The sequence below is a fragment of the Harmonia axyridis genome, chromosome 1 (genome assembly GCF_914767665.1).
Source record: "Harmonia axyridis chromosome 1, icHarAxyr1.1, whole genome shotgun sequence".
Classification (NCBI taxonomy): Eukaryota; Metazoa; Arthropoda; class Insecta; order Coleoptera; family Coccinellidae; genus Harmonia; species Harmonia axyridis.
In genome coordinates, this window is record NC_059501.1 from 35529469 (window position 1) to 35545387 (window position 15919).

The 15919-nt window shown below is 35.1% G+C and overlaps 1 protein-coding gene across 2 annotated transcripts; it reads left to right on the top strand.

Annotated features, from left to right (window-relative positions):
- The first annotated feature begins 332 nt into the window (after positions 1-332).
- On the top strand, positions 333-8397 carry LOC123680886. Of its 2 annotated transcripts, XM_045619011.1 has the most exons (6): positions 333-558; positions 610-1540; positions 1597-1698; positions 5212-5349; positions 5419-5662; positions 8158-8397. In XM_045619011.1, exons 2-6 carry the CDS (start codon positions 610-612, stop codon positions 8258-8260), a joined length of 1518 nt encoding a protein of 505 aa, XP_045474967.1. In that variant the 5' UTR covers positions 333-558; the 3' UTR covers positions 8261-8397. The 2 variants fall into 2 exon arrangements, with proteins under 2 accessions (XP_045474967.1, XP_045474962.1); XM_045619006.1 differs by having other exon boundaries at positions 334-1540.
- Positions 8398-15919: the final 7522 nt, after the last annotated feature.

The window sequence follows — 15919 nt, forward strand, 5'->3', positions numbered from 1 at the left end:
GAAATAGGACTTGCATTTCAAAAGTGTTCAATTTGGCCCACCCTGTACCCTATTCAACATAATTTGTTCGAAAATGTTTTCTTATTTCTCAAGATTATTGATATTTTCTTCCACGGAACCCTCGACGGAACACTTCACTATGCAGAATCTCTTAGAGAAATAATTTTCTATTTCAGAATTTAATATTCTACAGTTTCATATATGCATGCGAATAATTACTCCGCGGTGAGAAAGGATATACATGATTAAGATAGGAATTTGTATAATTTTATCGAAGAAATTGACCTTCACTAGGAATCGTCTGCAATTTCAATCTTATGAATCCTTCCTTCTTGCTGTGGGAGATGTAAACAGGTTTTAGGCGCGAAGATTCTAAAGATCTTAAGTATAGTATTATTTCATATAAGGGGATTTTTCCAGATGATATTAACGTAACCAATTGTGTTCAAAATTGATGGCCAGTAGTAAAAGTGTGTTGTTGATATAAACATAACTTATTGTACATTAAATACTATATAGCTTACTAGTGCATAAAGTGCCTATTGTTAATAATATATAGTGAGTGAGAATATCATTGTATGACATACAGTGTAACATAGTTTTTCAAAGATGACTTCTACATTGGATCTTATTGGTCAGTCTACTGAGGAACTACCTACCGAGAAAAAAGAATCTTCAGATTCAACAATAGCGCAGAAGTTAAAATTCCTAAGAGACGTGATAACTGTTGAACCCCTTGTTACATCTTACTTGGTAGCAGCTGTGATATGCTTGCCAGCTTTTTTGACCCTGGAACTAGAAAAAGCATGTAGAGCCAATATGGGGTTAAATGAAACGGTGTGTCAAGCTATACGAGATAGTGATCACGATAATTACACAGCAGTAAATAAAAATATAACAATATTGCTAAATGGTGTTCATTCATGGCAAGCACCTTGCCAAAATTTCGCACCGCTTATTCTGGTGCTCTTCATAGGGTCATATAGCGATAGGCGACAAATAAGAAAACCATTCATGATCTTGCCTCTAGTTGGAGAATTGTTTGCCGTTGTCGGATGTATTTTATCAGTCATATTCATGAAGGAATGGCCTGTCGAAGTGCAGGGTTTCCTTCAAGCCGTCGTGCCATCTTTTTTTGGTGGTCCAACGATGTTGATCATGGCAATTTTCTCCTACGTTGCAGATTCGAGCACTGTCGAAATGAGAACGATTAGGGTAGCTATAGTACAAACTATTCTCAATGTTGCGATACCAATTGGTCAGTTTTTGAGTGGAATACTTTTCATTCATTTAGGCTACATTGGTGTACTACTTATTGCCGCTGCCCTTTATCTGTTCGGCATATGTTATGGAATATTTTTCATCAAAGAAGTGAGACAACCTAAAGTACAAAAAGACAAGAGTTTATTGAAGGATATATTCGATCCTACAAATGCTATCGATACATTCAAAGTTCTCTGGAAAGAGGACGATAAAAAAGATTTACCGTTGCTTCGGGTAATTTTGCTGATGTTCTTAATTGTCACAGGAATAACTAATGGTTAGGATATCATGGAACTTATCAAAGTTGATATTTCAATATTATTTTTTTTGTAGTTAATCTTACAACTTTATTTCTTTATCTACAAAATGTGTTTCACTGGACTGGACCCGATTTTACTTATTACATCACCACGAACACAGTTGTACATTTAATTGGTGAGTTTTGTAATATAATTTCTTGATTTCTTTCGCATAGAAATATTTTCTGGGCTGTGTTATACAATTTGAATGAATCACAATATCATTCAAATTGCATTTTAGTTGTGAAAACATCAGTTATGAATTGACTATATCTTCAGGATGTTTCTAAATTAGAGGTACAAATAAAAATGACAGATTTCTCGGATCAATTAAAAAAAAAAATCCTATAACATGAGTCCTCAAACGCTCTGTTTTTGTGATACAGATGTTAAAGTTCAAGTTTTCCTCTCTAAGCACCTTCCCTTCACAAGATATTTAACTTGAATTGGCATATATATTCCAATTTACAATTTTCATCATGTGATATCCTAATTTTGAAAGCAAATATACAGGGTGATTCTTTTTTTCTAGAAGGGTGCCCGCTTTTCCTCCAAAATTATTTTTTGTGAACCACTGGTAGTTCAAAAAAATTTAAAAAGAAACTCTGGTTCAGTACTACATCTTTTAGTTTGTTGTAGTTTTGTCGTATCTGCAATCGATTTCGGGAAAAAATTCAAACAGCTCTCTATAGTAATTCTCAGGAAAATCTAAATTGTTATAAAGATCTAGCTAGATAACTGTGATAAATGAATTAATTATAAGTTTTGATATTTATTTATCAATTCTGTAGCGAAGATTAATGAAGATTCGATAAACTGGTTAAGCATCACAAAAAAGTAGGACTACAAGAACATTCGGTATCTCGAAAACAAAGCGTTTGCAGGCTAATGTTTAAACGCCATTTTATTTTTAAAATTATACAAGGAATCTCTCAATAACCTTCGTAACTCGAATTCAGGAGCACCAGTATAAGATAAGAACAATCGAATTGGTAATAAAACAAAATTATTTCGAGAAATTTGGTTCAAACTCCGTTATCAAACCTCTTTCTCTCACATTATAGATATGAGTGAACAATATCATCAAAAACATTTTTTTTGATTACCCCCTCCAAGAAAAAAAAGATCTACGCCCTTGCTAAGAGACAAGAGTCCAACTGCCGCGTGAATGACAAGCACTTAAAAGCTACTGACCTCGCGTTCTTGATTTCCCCATTTTTATTAACTATAATATAACAAAAACTTAGTTTCGACGTCTTCGAATATTTGCGGACAGCATCTTACTCAATTCAGTCATGCATGTGCATAAAGAGATACATAAGATGATACATAATGTAGTAATTTACATTATAAATGTTCACCGTCAATAAAATTACACGGTTCGTCAAAAAAAATGAATCAATTGTTCACTAGCAGAAGTAGGCTGATCTTAATTTGTTTTTAGAATAGAAGGCTTTCACCGGTTCGCGGTATTCGAAATCGGAACCTACCCTGAAAATTCCAAGTTTCTTTAGGTTTTCCGTTCAAGAGTGATCGTGTTCGCGGTTACCGTACATTCCAAAATTACCATGCATCATTTTATTATTTCCATCGTAAATCAGGATGGGCTGGAATTCCTACTGAACTTTTTTTTGCCAATTCCATATCAAATTTTATAGAAATCAGACTTACTAGTCAAATATTGAAATATTGAGGCCCCCATTAACTAATCATGAGTAATATCATGAGGGCATTTAATTTTTCCGAAAAAAAATTGAAAAAACACGTTGCTAAGTAATATTTTAACAAGGAAAATGAGTGCTGGTTGGTACATTCTACGAAAGAAATTCAAGAAACTTTTTTTTAGTGAAGCTCTGTTGATTTCAGAAATAAAATAATTTTCTCGAAAGAAAGTCGGGTGTAGATTATCAATTAGAAAAGATTCATCGCACCCCTATATCTACGCCACTGGATAATGTTGGTCGGAGATTGTTGCCTAATTCGAAACATTAGGTACATTATCTAAACTTCGATACCTAAAAATCAAAGCAATGTAATACTAGGGTTATAATTTCAAACTTCTGAAACTTCAAAGAATAATATATATGAAATTCAAGTTTCCTAAAAAAATTGAAAAAAAAAAATTTTAATTTTGAAAATTTCTGCCACCACTTCAGAACCGCGATAATCCTCTTCCCTTTTTTTTTCTTGAAAAGCTATAAGAGTGTATTTTGACATATCCAAACGGCAGCTTTCCTAAAATACTTTTTTAGTTCGTACAATTTTCACTCCTGTCGCTCCTGATTGTAGCTGAGGCCTCTTTTCTTCTACAATGTTTTCCGACATACCAGAAATGTATTTGGAATTTCCACTAATATCAATTATATCACTGTTTTTCAATGATCATCTCCAAACCGATATTCATGTGGGGTATATTTTCATAGTAACAACTGGCCTAGGTCGAAATGTGTCAACCAAACCCAATGAACCATACTTGTTTCAATTACACCTCAAATAGCAGATAAAATTATAGTTATATACAACAATCGTGAATCTGTTGATCACAATTGGCTACCGAGATCTTGTGATTTGACACCTTTGGACTGTTTTCTTTGGGACCAGGTGGAAGATAAATTCTAACAGGCTAATTAAAAAGGGCCTCCGGTCTACCATAGTAAAAGACATTTTTTTGGCAAAATTCGATTTTATTATTCAACATAGTTGCCTTCGAGAGCGATACAGCGATTATAGCGATCTTCCAAATTTCGATACCATTTTTGTAGTACGATTTGTCTTTCGCTTCAAAATAGGCCTCAGTTTCAGCGATTACTTCTGCATTGACGCTAAATTCAAGCGAGCATTCTTTTGAGGTCGGAGAACAGGAAAAAGTCGCTGGGGGCCAGATCAGGCAAAAACGGTGGATGCACAAGCATTTCGAAGCCCAATCCATACAATTTCGCCATTGTTTTCATTGATTTGTGACACAACGCATTGTCTCGATGAAACAGCACCTTTTTTTCTTCAAATGGGGCGGTTTTTAATGATTTTATCCTTTAAATGATCCAATAGCGCTATATATAATAATCGCTGTTGATGGTCTGGCCCTTTTGAAGGTAATCAAACAATAACTTTGCCAGCTGACTGTTGTGTTTTTCCTCGCTTTAGATTCGGTTCATCGTGTGCAGTCCACTCAGCTGACTGTTGATTGGACTCGGGAGTGAAATGATGGAGCCATGTTTTGTCCACGGCGTTCGCCGTCTTCGGTGCTCAATATTTTATCAGCACAAGAAATTCTTTTTTTTTCATATAAGAAATGTAGCTACACTCACAACGCAATATCTCACAAACTAATGGTCGGACTGCTATAAAATTTTGACACGTACTAGCACTGCCATATGTGCATCAGACCGGGGTCTTTTCAATTGGCCTAATCTGTCATCTATTGTCCACAACCTATTCAAGATGTTGAAGATGGAATTTGTGAAGTGAAGGACATACAGCGCGAAAATTGGTCATGGAAAAATTTATGGTGCTGCGTATGCGTGCGCAGCAAATAACAATTTTCATGGAAATTTTCAATTTCCATAAAATTAAATTTAGTTAGCTTTGTTAAAAACAATAGAAGCTTCGAAATAGTATCTAATTAATCACCAACTGATTTCTTTCACAGGTATTGTCCTATTTGTGCCGCTATTCACAAAAGTTTTCCACCTGAGCGATATAACAATTTTAAGTTTCACATTCCTGGATAAGATAGCCACAACCATAATAATGGGATTAGCGAGATCAAACATCGCGCTGTATATTGGTAATGAATTTTCGATTTTCTAAAATAAAAATAAGGCATCGAATAGGTATTCTATTATATTTTTTACAGGTTGTTTCGTGAGTATTATTACCAACATAACGATAGTAGCATTGAGATCAATGGCCACCAAAGCGGTATCAGAGGAAGATTTGGGGAAAGCCCAATCACTATTTGGAATATTCGAAGCAATTGGAATAGCAACATTGACACCCCTTATCAATATGGTTTTCACGGCTACCCTGGATGATTTTCCAGCTGCTTTCATTTTTATTGAGACTATAGTTTATATTGGATGCTTACTCTTACTGGCACTGTAAGTATTGTGTTTTGAAGTGAGGCTTAGCATTTTCGTATTTTTTCGTAAGTTTTTAGCGTTTCATCATCTATTTGACACTCATTTTATTTTACTATAGGGGAGACTGGGGAGGGTTGATACATTTTCTACAAAATTTTTAATAAAAAATTGTGTTTAACATTTTCCAATCCAGTCAGAGAGAAATTTAAGGACTTCGCTTGGACGTTAAGCAATATTTAATAACTGAAAATAGAAATTTCAACTTTGATTATGAGCTCTTGAAATTGTCGGTGCAAAGTGTCTCAAACCTCCCTATACATGGGAGGCTTGATACACTAAAAGGGAGGTTTGATACAATAAGAAATAAGTTACAAGCAATAATAAGAAATCAAACTTTTATTATCATAACACTACCTAATTTCTATATAATTCGCAAGTAAACATTTTTATTTTACTACTAACACTGGCAACACTGCAAAGGCTGAATGTCAGTTGTCACTCCATTTTCTGATGATGATGACGATCCAGCTTGCATCTACTGCAATTCATTTTTGTCGGCGTTCATCGAAAAATTGATCTTTTTCATTTTCGTCCTCAGGATCCAAGTCATCAAACACACTTTTTTTTGTTTTTGCATTTCTGTTTGAAACTTTTCTATTGAGGTGAGATTAACTGTATCAAACCTCCCTAGAAGACAAATTTAGAAAATATAGGACGAAAACATATTATGATATTCGATTGAAGATATGTATCTACTACTGGCGTCTATGTTCTAAATGAAATGCGCATTAAGAATAAAGTAATGAATTGCGTTAGTTTTTGTTGATTAAGAGATAGAGCCTTACGTTTGTTATGAAAATTCTTACATCGAATATGTAGAAAACACAATTTAAAACTCAAAACTCTTCGTTGCTAGATTTCAACTGACACAATTTCCACACTCAAAGGGCACTGCACGCTATTACACCTTCTTTGAAGAACCGAGGCGGGAAATTTGAACGTGTATCAAACCTCCCCAGTCTCCCCTAACTTGTAAACTAATCATATTTTACGACCATGGTTCATTTCAAAGAAGCATAGCGTCGAATTTGATAGAAATAAGTTGGTGAAAAGTGCAATTTTGAACCGAAATAGTAAAGTTACACCATTTTTTTTTCAAAATGTTAATAAGTCGGAGAAAAATTCAGGTTTTGTTTTATTAATTTTATCAACCTTGAAACACGTATGATGAGTTTCATATGTGAGTAAATATTGGAAGATGGTGAAGTGTCTGTAGTGAAAAAGAAAAGAATTTAAATGCCAAGTTTAGAATTTCTGTTCTCCTTGTTTCTAGACGATATTTTATTTTCATAAATATTATTTTCGACCATTTAGGCGGCGCACTCTTCTATAGGTTGAAGGTTTTCGACTCACCCTGGTAATTTTAGCTCTCGGCAGGCCAGCTTCACGGGAACTTCTCATTCCACCACGGCCAAATTCACTTTTGTCATTTTCGATTTTTTGATTCAATTTCTGGATGCGCGAACGTAAAAAAATTAGGTTCATTTTTATTGAGAAATGAAAGATCATGCAAGGAGCAATTTTTCGTTAACATAGGCTACATATAGGGCCCAATTTGAGGATGGAAATAAAGAATTTCATGCCGGTCAAAGAGATTTTTGTGATTTTTATAATTTTCCGAATGAGCAACCAAGAATGAATTTGAGTTCATATTATAGAGGAATATGAAGGCTATGAAGGATTTTACCGTACACATTGGTTGTCTCTAAGGGAACAGCACCTAGATCCGGATTGTATGATCTCATGCCGGCCGAATAGATTTTCGTGATTTTCATGCTTTTCGAATAATGATTTCAACAAAAAAAAGGTCATTGGATTTTTGTGAGGTGTTCCCATCCAATTTTGAAGGTGTTTGCTGTGTTCATCCCAGAATCACTGATATGGAATCATCAGTTTGGCACTGACAGTGATCCTTGCCTAATACATATACTATCTCCATAGCGGAGCATGGTGACATTGCCGCAAAACAGATGGGTTTACATCTCAAGCGATTCCGACCTTCCTAGAGATGCGTAGCCAACCACGCCATCTCTCTGGCAAGCAAATAGTCACTATAACTCCCCTACCAGTACTGACGACGACCCAGAGGAAAATATATGAATGAAGGTATATTCGGAAAATGCGCATGAGAGTTGTAAGGGCGGAGTTGCAAGGCCACAGCGCGAGGTTTCAGCTTTTTTGTCCCACGTTGGGGTCGCCATTTTTTGCTCCATCTTTCGAGGATGTTTCATTTCGAGATCACTAATGAAAAAATCAGTTTGGCACACAGTGATCCCTGCCAAATATACTTCCATATGATTAAAAAGTGAAACTCTCTATTTCCGCTTATATCTACTGATTTTTAAGGTTGCCGATGAAAAATATGTTGTTTGAACAAAATCATTTGTGTATTTTCCATTTCATTTCAATACCTCCAACTATATTCGATACTATAAGTTTTTACTTTGTTTCAGCTCCTTCTACTTACGGAAATATGTGAAAACGATATTGAAAAATCCGGCTGATACAACTGAAAATAAGACTAAAGTGGAAGATGTACAAACTACTCGTATATAATACTTCATATCAAATTACTTTTGATGAAATATTCAAAAATATAATTAACATGTTTTATGTACATGTGTAAACTAACAAACTAATGAAACTAGAGACTGCTTTAAAAAATTATTCGTAATAAAACATAATAATTGTGACGCTGTATCATTACTAAGCAGTATATTTGTATGAATATAAATCATTATATGATAATTCAATGAGACAATAAAATTTTTATATGTATTTTAGAACAACATTCTAATGTTATAGAAAACGAATGTCTCAAAAATTTCGGCACAAATTGCTTCATCACTCGGCAGTTAGGTACATAAAATATACAAGGTGGATCAGAAAATAGTGTCCTTTACTGATAATTCCCTCGAAGTAATTACGCTTGATTTAAATTTTATTGCAACATTTCCAGAAATATGTGTTCGACGTAATTACTTAGAGTAAATTATCAGTAAAGTACATCATTTTCTGATCCACCCTGTACATATATTTTATGTACCTAACTGCCGAGTTTATGAAACAATTTATGCCAAAACTTTTGAGACATACATTAAGACATCATTTTCTAATCCATACTGTATATTTTATGTTCCCTAACTGCCGAGTCACAAGTGATCTTTCACCGTGAATGATCGAGTTTGTAATTGACTATTACGAAATTTCAGGCATCTATAAGATATATGCAGTTTGATGAGAATTAGTTTCCTACATAATAGTTATTTCAGTTTAAGTCAGGAGATGTTAACATCGTCAACCGCAATTGATATTGATATCCCACAAAATATATGAAAATGAATGGAATTCCATCGCTCAATTTTTGGAAATCAGTGAAAAACTTGGATAACTTAGAGCTTAGACCAACCCTGGATATATTCTCTGTGTGCAGTAATCATTTTCTCTATAGTGGATTTCAATCAGCTATATGAACAATCAATGCATATTCGATTTGGTTTATACATTTCGACAGGTGAAAATCAATCTCAAGATGTGTCTGCAAATTCGAAAGACATGGGGAACGAATAACCAATTTTTTTTTTGGTTTATAATTCTTTTCTTCATTTCACACATTTCTTACAGGCTATTATCGGTAAATGAGTTCTACCTTCTGTTAAAAAAATACTCACCTTATTAAACACCCTGTAAACCAGCATATACAGGGTGTTCTGATTTGTATCCGACAAACTGAAACGGGTGATAGATCACATCATTTTAAGCAAAAAAGTTCCTATGAACATGGGTCCGGAAATGCTTCGTTTCCGAGATACAGGGTGTTAAAGTTGAAAAAATAATTCGCGTTTTCTTAAATATCTTTCGACTGATTCCAAATAATTGCATGAAAGTTGGTACATAGGGTTTTTTGAGGTGAGAAATTCAAATTTGTGGTCGATTTGGTTGTATTTTCTAGAGGGCGCCACTGGCAATCATTTCGTCCTCTTTAAACCGTTGCAACTTTTCTATGCTACCCTGTACGTCATTCTGGACTAAAAAATCAATTCCCCTGAATTTTCTAGTTAAAAAAGGTAAAACTCATTTAAGTTGCTAGAGGCAACCGTTTCAGAGAAAAACGCATTTAAAGCCAAATCCATATTTTTGTAATCTCTAAAACATGTAGAAACAAATTTGTAATAATTTCAAATTAAATATTTTTTAGAAGTAACAATTTAGAACAAAACAAAATAACATAATAATTTTTAAAGAAGGTGTTCGAAATGTCCACCGTTCTGTTGAATGCACAAATGACATCTTCGAATGATTGATTGTTTTACATTCAACAATTGTTGCGGCATAGATATAAAATGGCTATACACAATGACAGATTTAAAGTGTGTTAGGTTCAGATGTCATTAATTATAATTATAGTTAACTAAGTTAATAGCTTATCAACAAATACAGAAAATGGTATTGATTACCAAAGGCCCGAACGAAGCATACAAAGAAGAAATCATCTACAGAGAAATAGGATTTTACAGACCTTCGAAGAAAATAAAAACTCAGTATTCGTAAAGCATTCCAACAACGCAATATTTCAGGAAACAGAATATTCAGAACACTTAAAAACAACAATTACATAGCATACCACTTCTACTTATTAGTGGGCAATAGAAAATCCGCATGCATTTCGCCTTAGAAATTTTCAAAATGAATTTAAATTTAATATTTGAATAGGAATAATTTCATGAAAGGATTTCGAAGCAGTCAAAACATATTAAAGAAAACGCGAATTATTTTTTCAACTTTAACACCCTGTATCTCGGAAACGAAGCATTTCCGGACCCATGGTCATAGGAACTTTTTTGCTTAAAATGATGTGATCTATCACCCATTTCAGTTTGTCGGAAACAAATCAGAACACCCTGTATATAACGATCTGAACGAGGAAAAATCGAACTCTCATGAACTATAACCTCCAGATGTCATAAGTAATACATTGAACATTGATATGAAGTACATATTCCCAAATTTGATTTCGAGTTAAGAGTAGGTTAACGTACTTTTTGTTGCTTAGCTATTTGGCAACCTCTACATTGCAGACTCAGTGGAGACCTTCTTCTGTGAAAAAAAATTTGTTTGGCCACATGACTTTACTTCATACATCTTTCACATTATTCTGATTATTGAAAACTTTCATAGAATCGTAAATTTCAGAATTCCTTTATCTCAGCGTTCTACAAATGATCTCAGAAAATGTCTAACCAACAACCGTCTGCATCACACCAGCTTTCATTTAGGATGCTAATATAGTAACATGTAAGGTACTGGTTGAATTTTTGTATTTCCATATTTTGTCCTACGGAGTTTCTATCTTTCCATCTCTGATTGGTGATGTTGGTCCATTTTTGTTAATCATCAAACTTGACGTTGCCGTTCACTAGTCGACCAAGAGAGTTATATTTTGTGCTACGTAGGGCCAGTCACAAAGACGGAAAGCTTCGAGTAGCAACAGCAACGTCAAGTTTATAAATCCAAGGTTGATCTCAAAATTTAACCTAAAATTAACCAATTTTACATATATTTTCCCGTCTTGGCTTTAAAAAAAAAAGGTCCGGGTAATGCCAACGTTTCGTAAGAGGAGATTATATATTTCCAAGAATATCCAATTTAGCTAAATGTAGCCATCCAAACCAATACACTCATTTCCCCGCCAAATTCCACTCTTCTTTACCCCCCCGCTGAACCCATAGTGTTGGTCTTGCCGAGGAGATAAATAGCACTTCCGAAGTGGTCCCATACTAGCCGCATCCTCTTCGTCACAGAGGCGTGTAGACCTTGACTCAAGGAGATATCTATGATTATCTATCTATGTCTAATCACAGTCCCTCTCTTCTTGCTTATATGAGCTGGTAGTTCATATAGGTAGGACGTAGACGTAGACGTCCAGCATTCTTTCCAACGTTTCGGTGGTCTTCCCTGGGTTCTCTTCCCCGTGGGTTTGTTCTGCCTTGCTCCTTTCACCAGTCTGTTGTCCGACATTCTCTCTATGTGCGTATTCCAGTATTTTCTCCTCTGCCTCACAAACTTTCCGACGTCTTGAATCCCGCTTCGTTCTCTCAGTTCCTCGTTTCTCACCCTGTCCAGTAAAGTCTTTCCATGTATTCTCCTTATTATACTCATCTCTGTCGTACTAATCATCTGTGTTGTCCTTGCCGTATCTGGTCTTGTCTCCGCAGCATAAGTAATGATGGGTCTTATATATTCTAACTTTGCTGTTTATGTTGAGATATTTATTGCGCCATACAATATCCTGAAGACAACCTGATATCCTCGACGCTTTCATTGTCTGATTTCTTACTTCCCGCTTTAGATCTCCGTCGCTAGTGATGTCTGCTCCTAAGTATGTGAACTCTCTCACCTGTTCCACCATCTTTCCATCAATCTCCAGTTTACATCTTATGGGTTCTTTAGATGTTACCATACACTTTGTTTTGGTTGTGTTTATGAGCATATTCAATGATTTGGCTTCCTGGTTGAAAGCGTGAAGTATTCTCTGTAGATCGTCTTCTGAGTCAGAAATCAATACGGCGTCATCGGCGTAGGAGACAACATGAAAATACATATTCCCCATCTTGTATCCCGCTGTTCTTGGCAGTTTTTCTGTTATTTTGTCCATAATCAAATTAAATATGAGAGGGCTTAGTGAGTCACCTTGTCTTACACCTTTATTCATCTTTATATCACTGGATAGAAGTCCACCTGTTCTGATGTTCGTTGTGCAGTTTTGGTTTATGTCAAGGATAATTTCAATTAGTAAGGGATTAACTCCTTTCTCCCTTAGTATATCGACGACATCACAGAGTCGAACCCGTTCGAACGCCCTGGTCATATCCACAAAACACATATAAGCTGGCTTGTTGAATTCTCTAGATTTCTCGGCTATTTGTCTGATAATGAATATTGCGTCAATGGTCGACCTGTTTTTGCGAAATCCCTGTTGTTCCTCTCTCAGTTGTACGGTTTTGCAGAGTTGTTCTGAAATAAATTTGGTGAACGCTTTGAGCACACTATTAAGTAGGGTAATACCGCGGTAGTTTTCTGGTGATGTTTTTCTCCCTTTCTTGAAAATGGGAATTGTGGTGCTCTTCTTCCATTCGTTCGGGATTCTTCTCTGCTTCAGAATGTGTTCGAAAAGATTTTTTATTTCATTTAGCAGCTTTGCTCCTCCGGATTTTAGCAATTCGTTAGTTATTCCGTCAGGACCGGGACTTTTTCGATTTTTCAGAGACTTCAAGATATTTTCGATGGCCTCTGTTTCGATGTTGATCTCATCAGTTTCCTCATTGTCTTTTGCTTGAAGGAGATTCTCGTCTCCACTATAGGCTGTTCTGAAGTATTCTTCCCATTCCGTCATCGATATTTTGTTTGTTTCAACAGTGTCCTTTATCTCCTGTTTGTTTCTCCTCAACATTCCCCAAATCTTTCTCTGGCTTCCGTACAAGTCCCTTTCCATTCCCTTCGTGAATCCTTCCCAATAATCTTCCTTGATGTTTCTTATTTTTGCATTCACATGATTTCGCACTTGGGTATACAGAGTCCAGTTTTCACGGTTTCTGTCACGGATATAATTCATGTATGCATTTTTCTTCTGGTTTGCTAACTCTTTTATTTCCGGTGTGAACCATGGAGTTTTATTCTCTCGATTGATATCCACTTTCCGTTCTCCTATGGACTCCCGAGCTGCGCTAAGGATATTATCCTTCAAAGTTTCCCATTGGTGATCTATATGTATGGTTCATTTCAATAATTGGGTTCTGTTCGATCTTTTCTGTTAGTCGCTTGCAGTATAGTTGTTGTGTGCTTTGATCTCCAAGTGATTCTATATTGAATTTATGAACATATTGAGGCTTGGGTTTTGGCTTACTTGGAAGGGGCAGTCGGAGTTTACATAGCACTAGCTTGTGGTCACTTCCTTCATTGGCTGCATTCAGTGTTCTGATGTCCAGTATCATCTGCGGTGTGATTGCTCTATTTGTTATGAAGTAGTCTATGACAGATTGTTGACCTCGTGTGTTTTGCCATGTGTACTTGTATTTCATGTCATGTTCAAAGAAGGTGTTATTTATTCTTAGTGTGTTGGCAGCGCATAAACTCTTCAGAAGTTCTCCATTCTCATTTACCTCTTCCTCATTGAATCTTTGTGTTATGCCTGTGAGTGCTTCGTTTCTGACTCTCGCATTGAGATCGCCCATGATCACTATTTTGTCTGTTGGTCGTATCCCGTCGATTACCTCCTGTAACTCTATCGAAAACGATCAGAAACAAGGAGGCATTATCAAAATTCAACTAATAAAAATGAAAAAAAAAAAAACAACACGCTCAATCGTAGACTTATCTTTAACAAACCGCAATTGCTTCATAGACCTATTGATATAAGGTCTATGAATAGCAATATATCAACACTCTACATAGCGTACAACTGGCAATGTCTGCAGAAATTGTTCTACATAATTTAAACAACTCAATTGATAGTTTCACATAACAAAGTTATAAATGATTTCAAAATTAAAAACGTATGATTCAAACTCCGTGATCTGTCAATTTTCGTAACAATCACACCCAGGGCCGTCGCCAGACATTTTAGCGCCCCGGTAAAATAAAATTTTACCGCCTTGCTTTGGCTGATTTATACGAATTTTCTATAGGGAAGCCTCTGTTATCCCCTCTCTGGCATCTTTTCAATTTCATATGAAATCTTATTTTTCAATAGGTAAAATGTACCAATATTCATTAGATGACGATTATTGATATTATTCAAAGATATAATTTTATATTGCCCATTACTTTTAGATCTTGGGAAAAAAAGGGATGAGATGAGAGCCAGGAGCATAGACTAACTAAACGGAGAATAGATGAGACACTAGTAGAACAAGCTTCAACGCCATCTGTTTTTGTAGAACATTACTAATTCGTGAAAAAAGCTCAATTGAAAAAGGAATCTGTATCGTAAAGCTGCTTCAAACAGAATTCTGTAGTGCACCTTTTGAATAGGTAGGTACACCCATATACAAGAGGCAAAAAGTTTTTTGAAATTCAAATTCCAAAAGGAAATCAGAAATGGATTCGTGCAAGTTATCGATGAGTGAGGAAATTTATTTTCATGAAAATAATACCTGCAACGAACTTTCATCTGATTTTCTTTTGGAATCGAGAAATGAGGATCAATAATCAAATTCTGGATAGAATAAAAATTTATTAACTGAAATATCACCAATTGAAAATACAGATTTATTTCATAAATATCTAATCAATAAACTAATAATTGCATTGAAAACATTCTCAAAAACTAAAAATAATGAATTCAATAATACAAAATATGAGTATTTATACCTACTACGCGGTATAAAGCTCCTTCAGTTAATTACCTGGCAAATCAATTGAGGGCAAAAAACCTTTTTTCAGCTTTCCATTGCTTTCCAAACAATCACTATGAAAATGGCACTGGCATATTTCTAACATGCTTAATTTGATATTTCTCCAATTCCAAAAGTTTCCTATTGCCGATGCGCTCAAGCCACACTTTTCGAATATTCTCATCGGTAGTGATGGCATATCTACGAAAATAAAATAAATATATTCTTTTTATAGGTACTGCAAATCTTGTGTTGACGTTAAAAAGTTTTCAATTGGGTTTTGAATTCATATTTTATAATTACCTTCTTGCATCTCGATTTTCACATCCAATAACACAGCACGTCTTCACTCTTGCAGGCATATCGAAATTTATTATATTTCAAAAAGAACGTGTCAAACAACTCCTTGTGTCAGTTGACATTTCAAAGGTTTTTTGATAATAATGATTATACATTATACCATAGTATAAGGAAAGTATAGTAGTAAGTATTTCCTTATACTATGATTATACTTACTATTTTCATACATCTCCCCACACAAGCTGCATATAAACCTGGAGACTTTCCTCCCAATAGACCGTAACGTGTATGGGAGCCATTATTCACGAGTGATCTCCATGAATGCAACGACATCTAACTATCAAATTGAAAATAATTTTTTCGTGTATTAGTGTCCTCCTCCGACAGATGGCGCGGAATATACGAGTGGCTCATCTATTTTTTTAGTTTGTCTATGGCCAGGAGCTCTCAGTAAACATTATACTACAAAATATGCAAGGTTAGTTCAGAGAAAAAAACTATTAAAATAAACAAAAATATTATA

Coding starts and splice junctions, on each gene's coding strand:
- LOC123680886 (XM_045619011.1), top strand. CDS start 610: ATGACTTCTACATTGGATCTTATTGGTCAGTCTACTGAGGAACTACCT. Junction 1,541..1,596: donor TGTCACAGGAATAACTAATG/GTTAGGATATCA, acceptor TTTTTTTTGTAG/TTAATCTTACAACTTTATTT. Junction 5,663..8,157: donor TGCTTACTCTTACTGGCACT/GTAAGTATTGTG, acceptor ACTTTGTTTCAG/CTCCTTCTACTTACGGAAAT.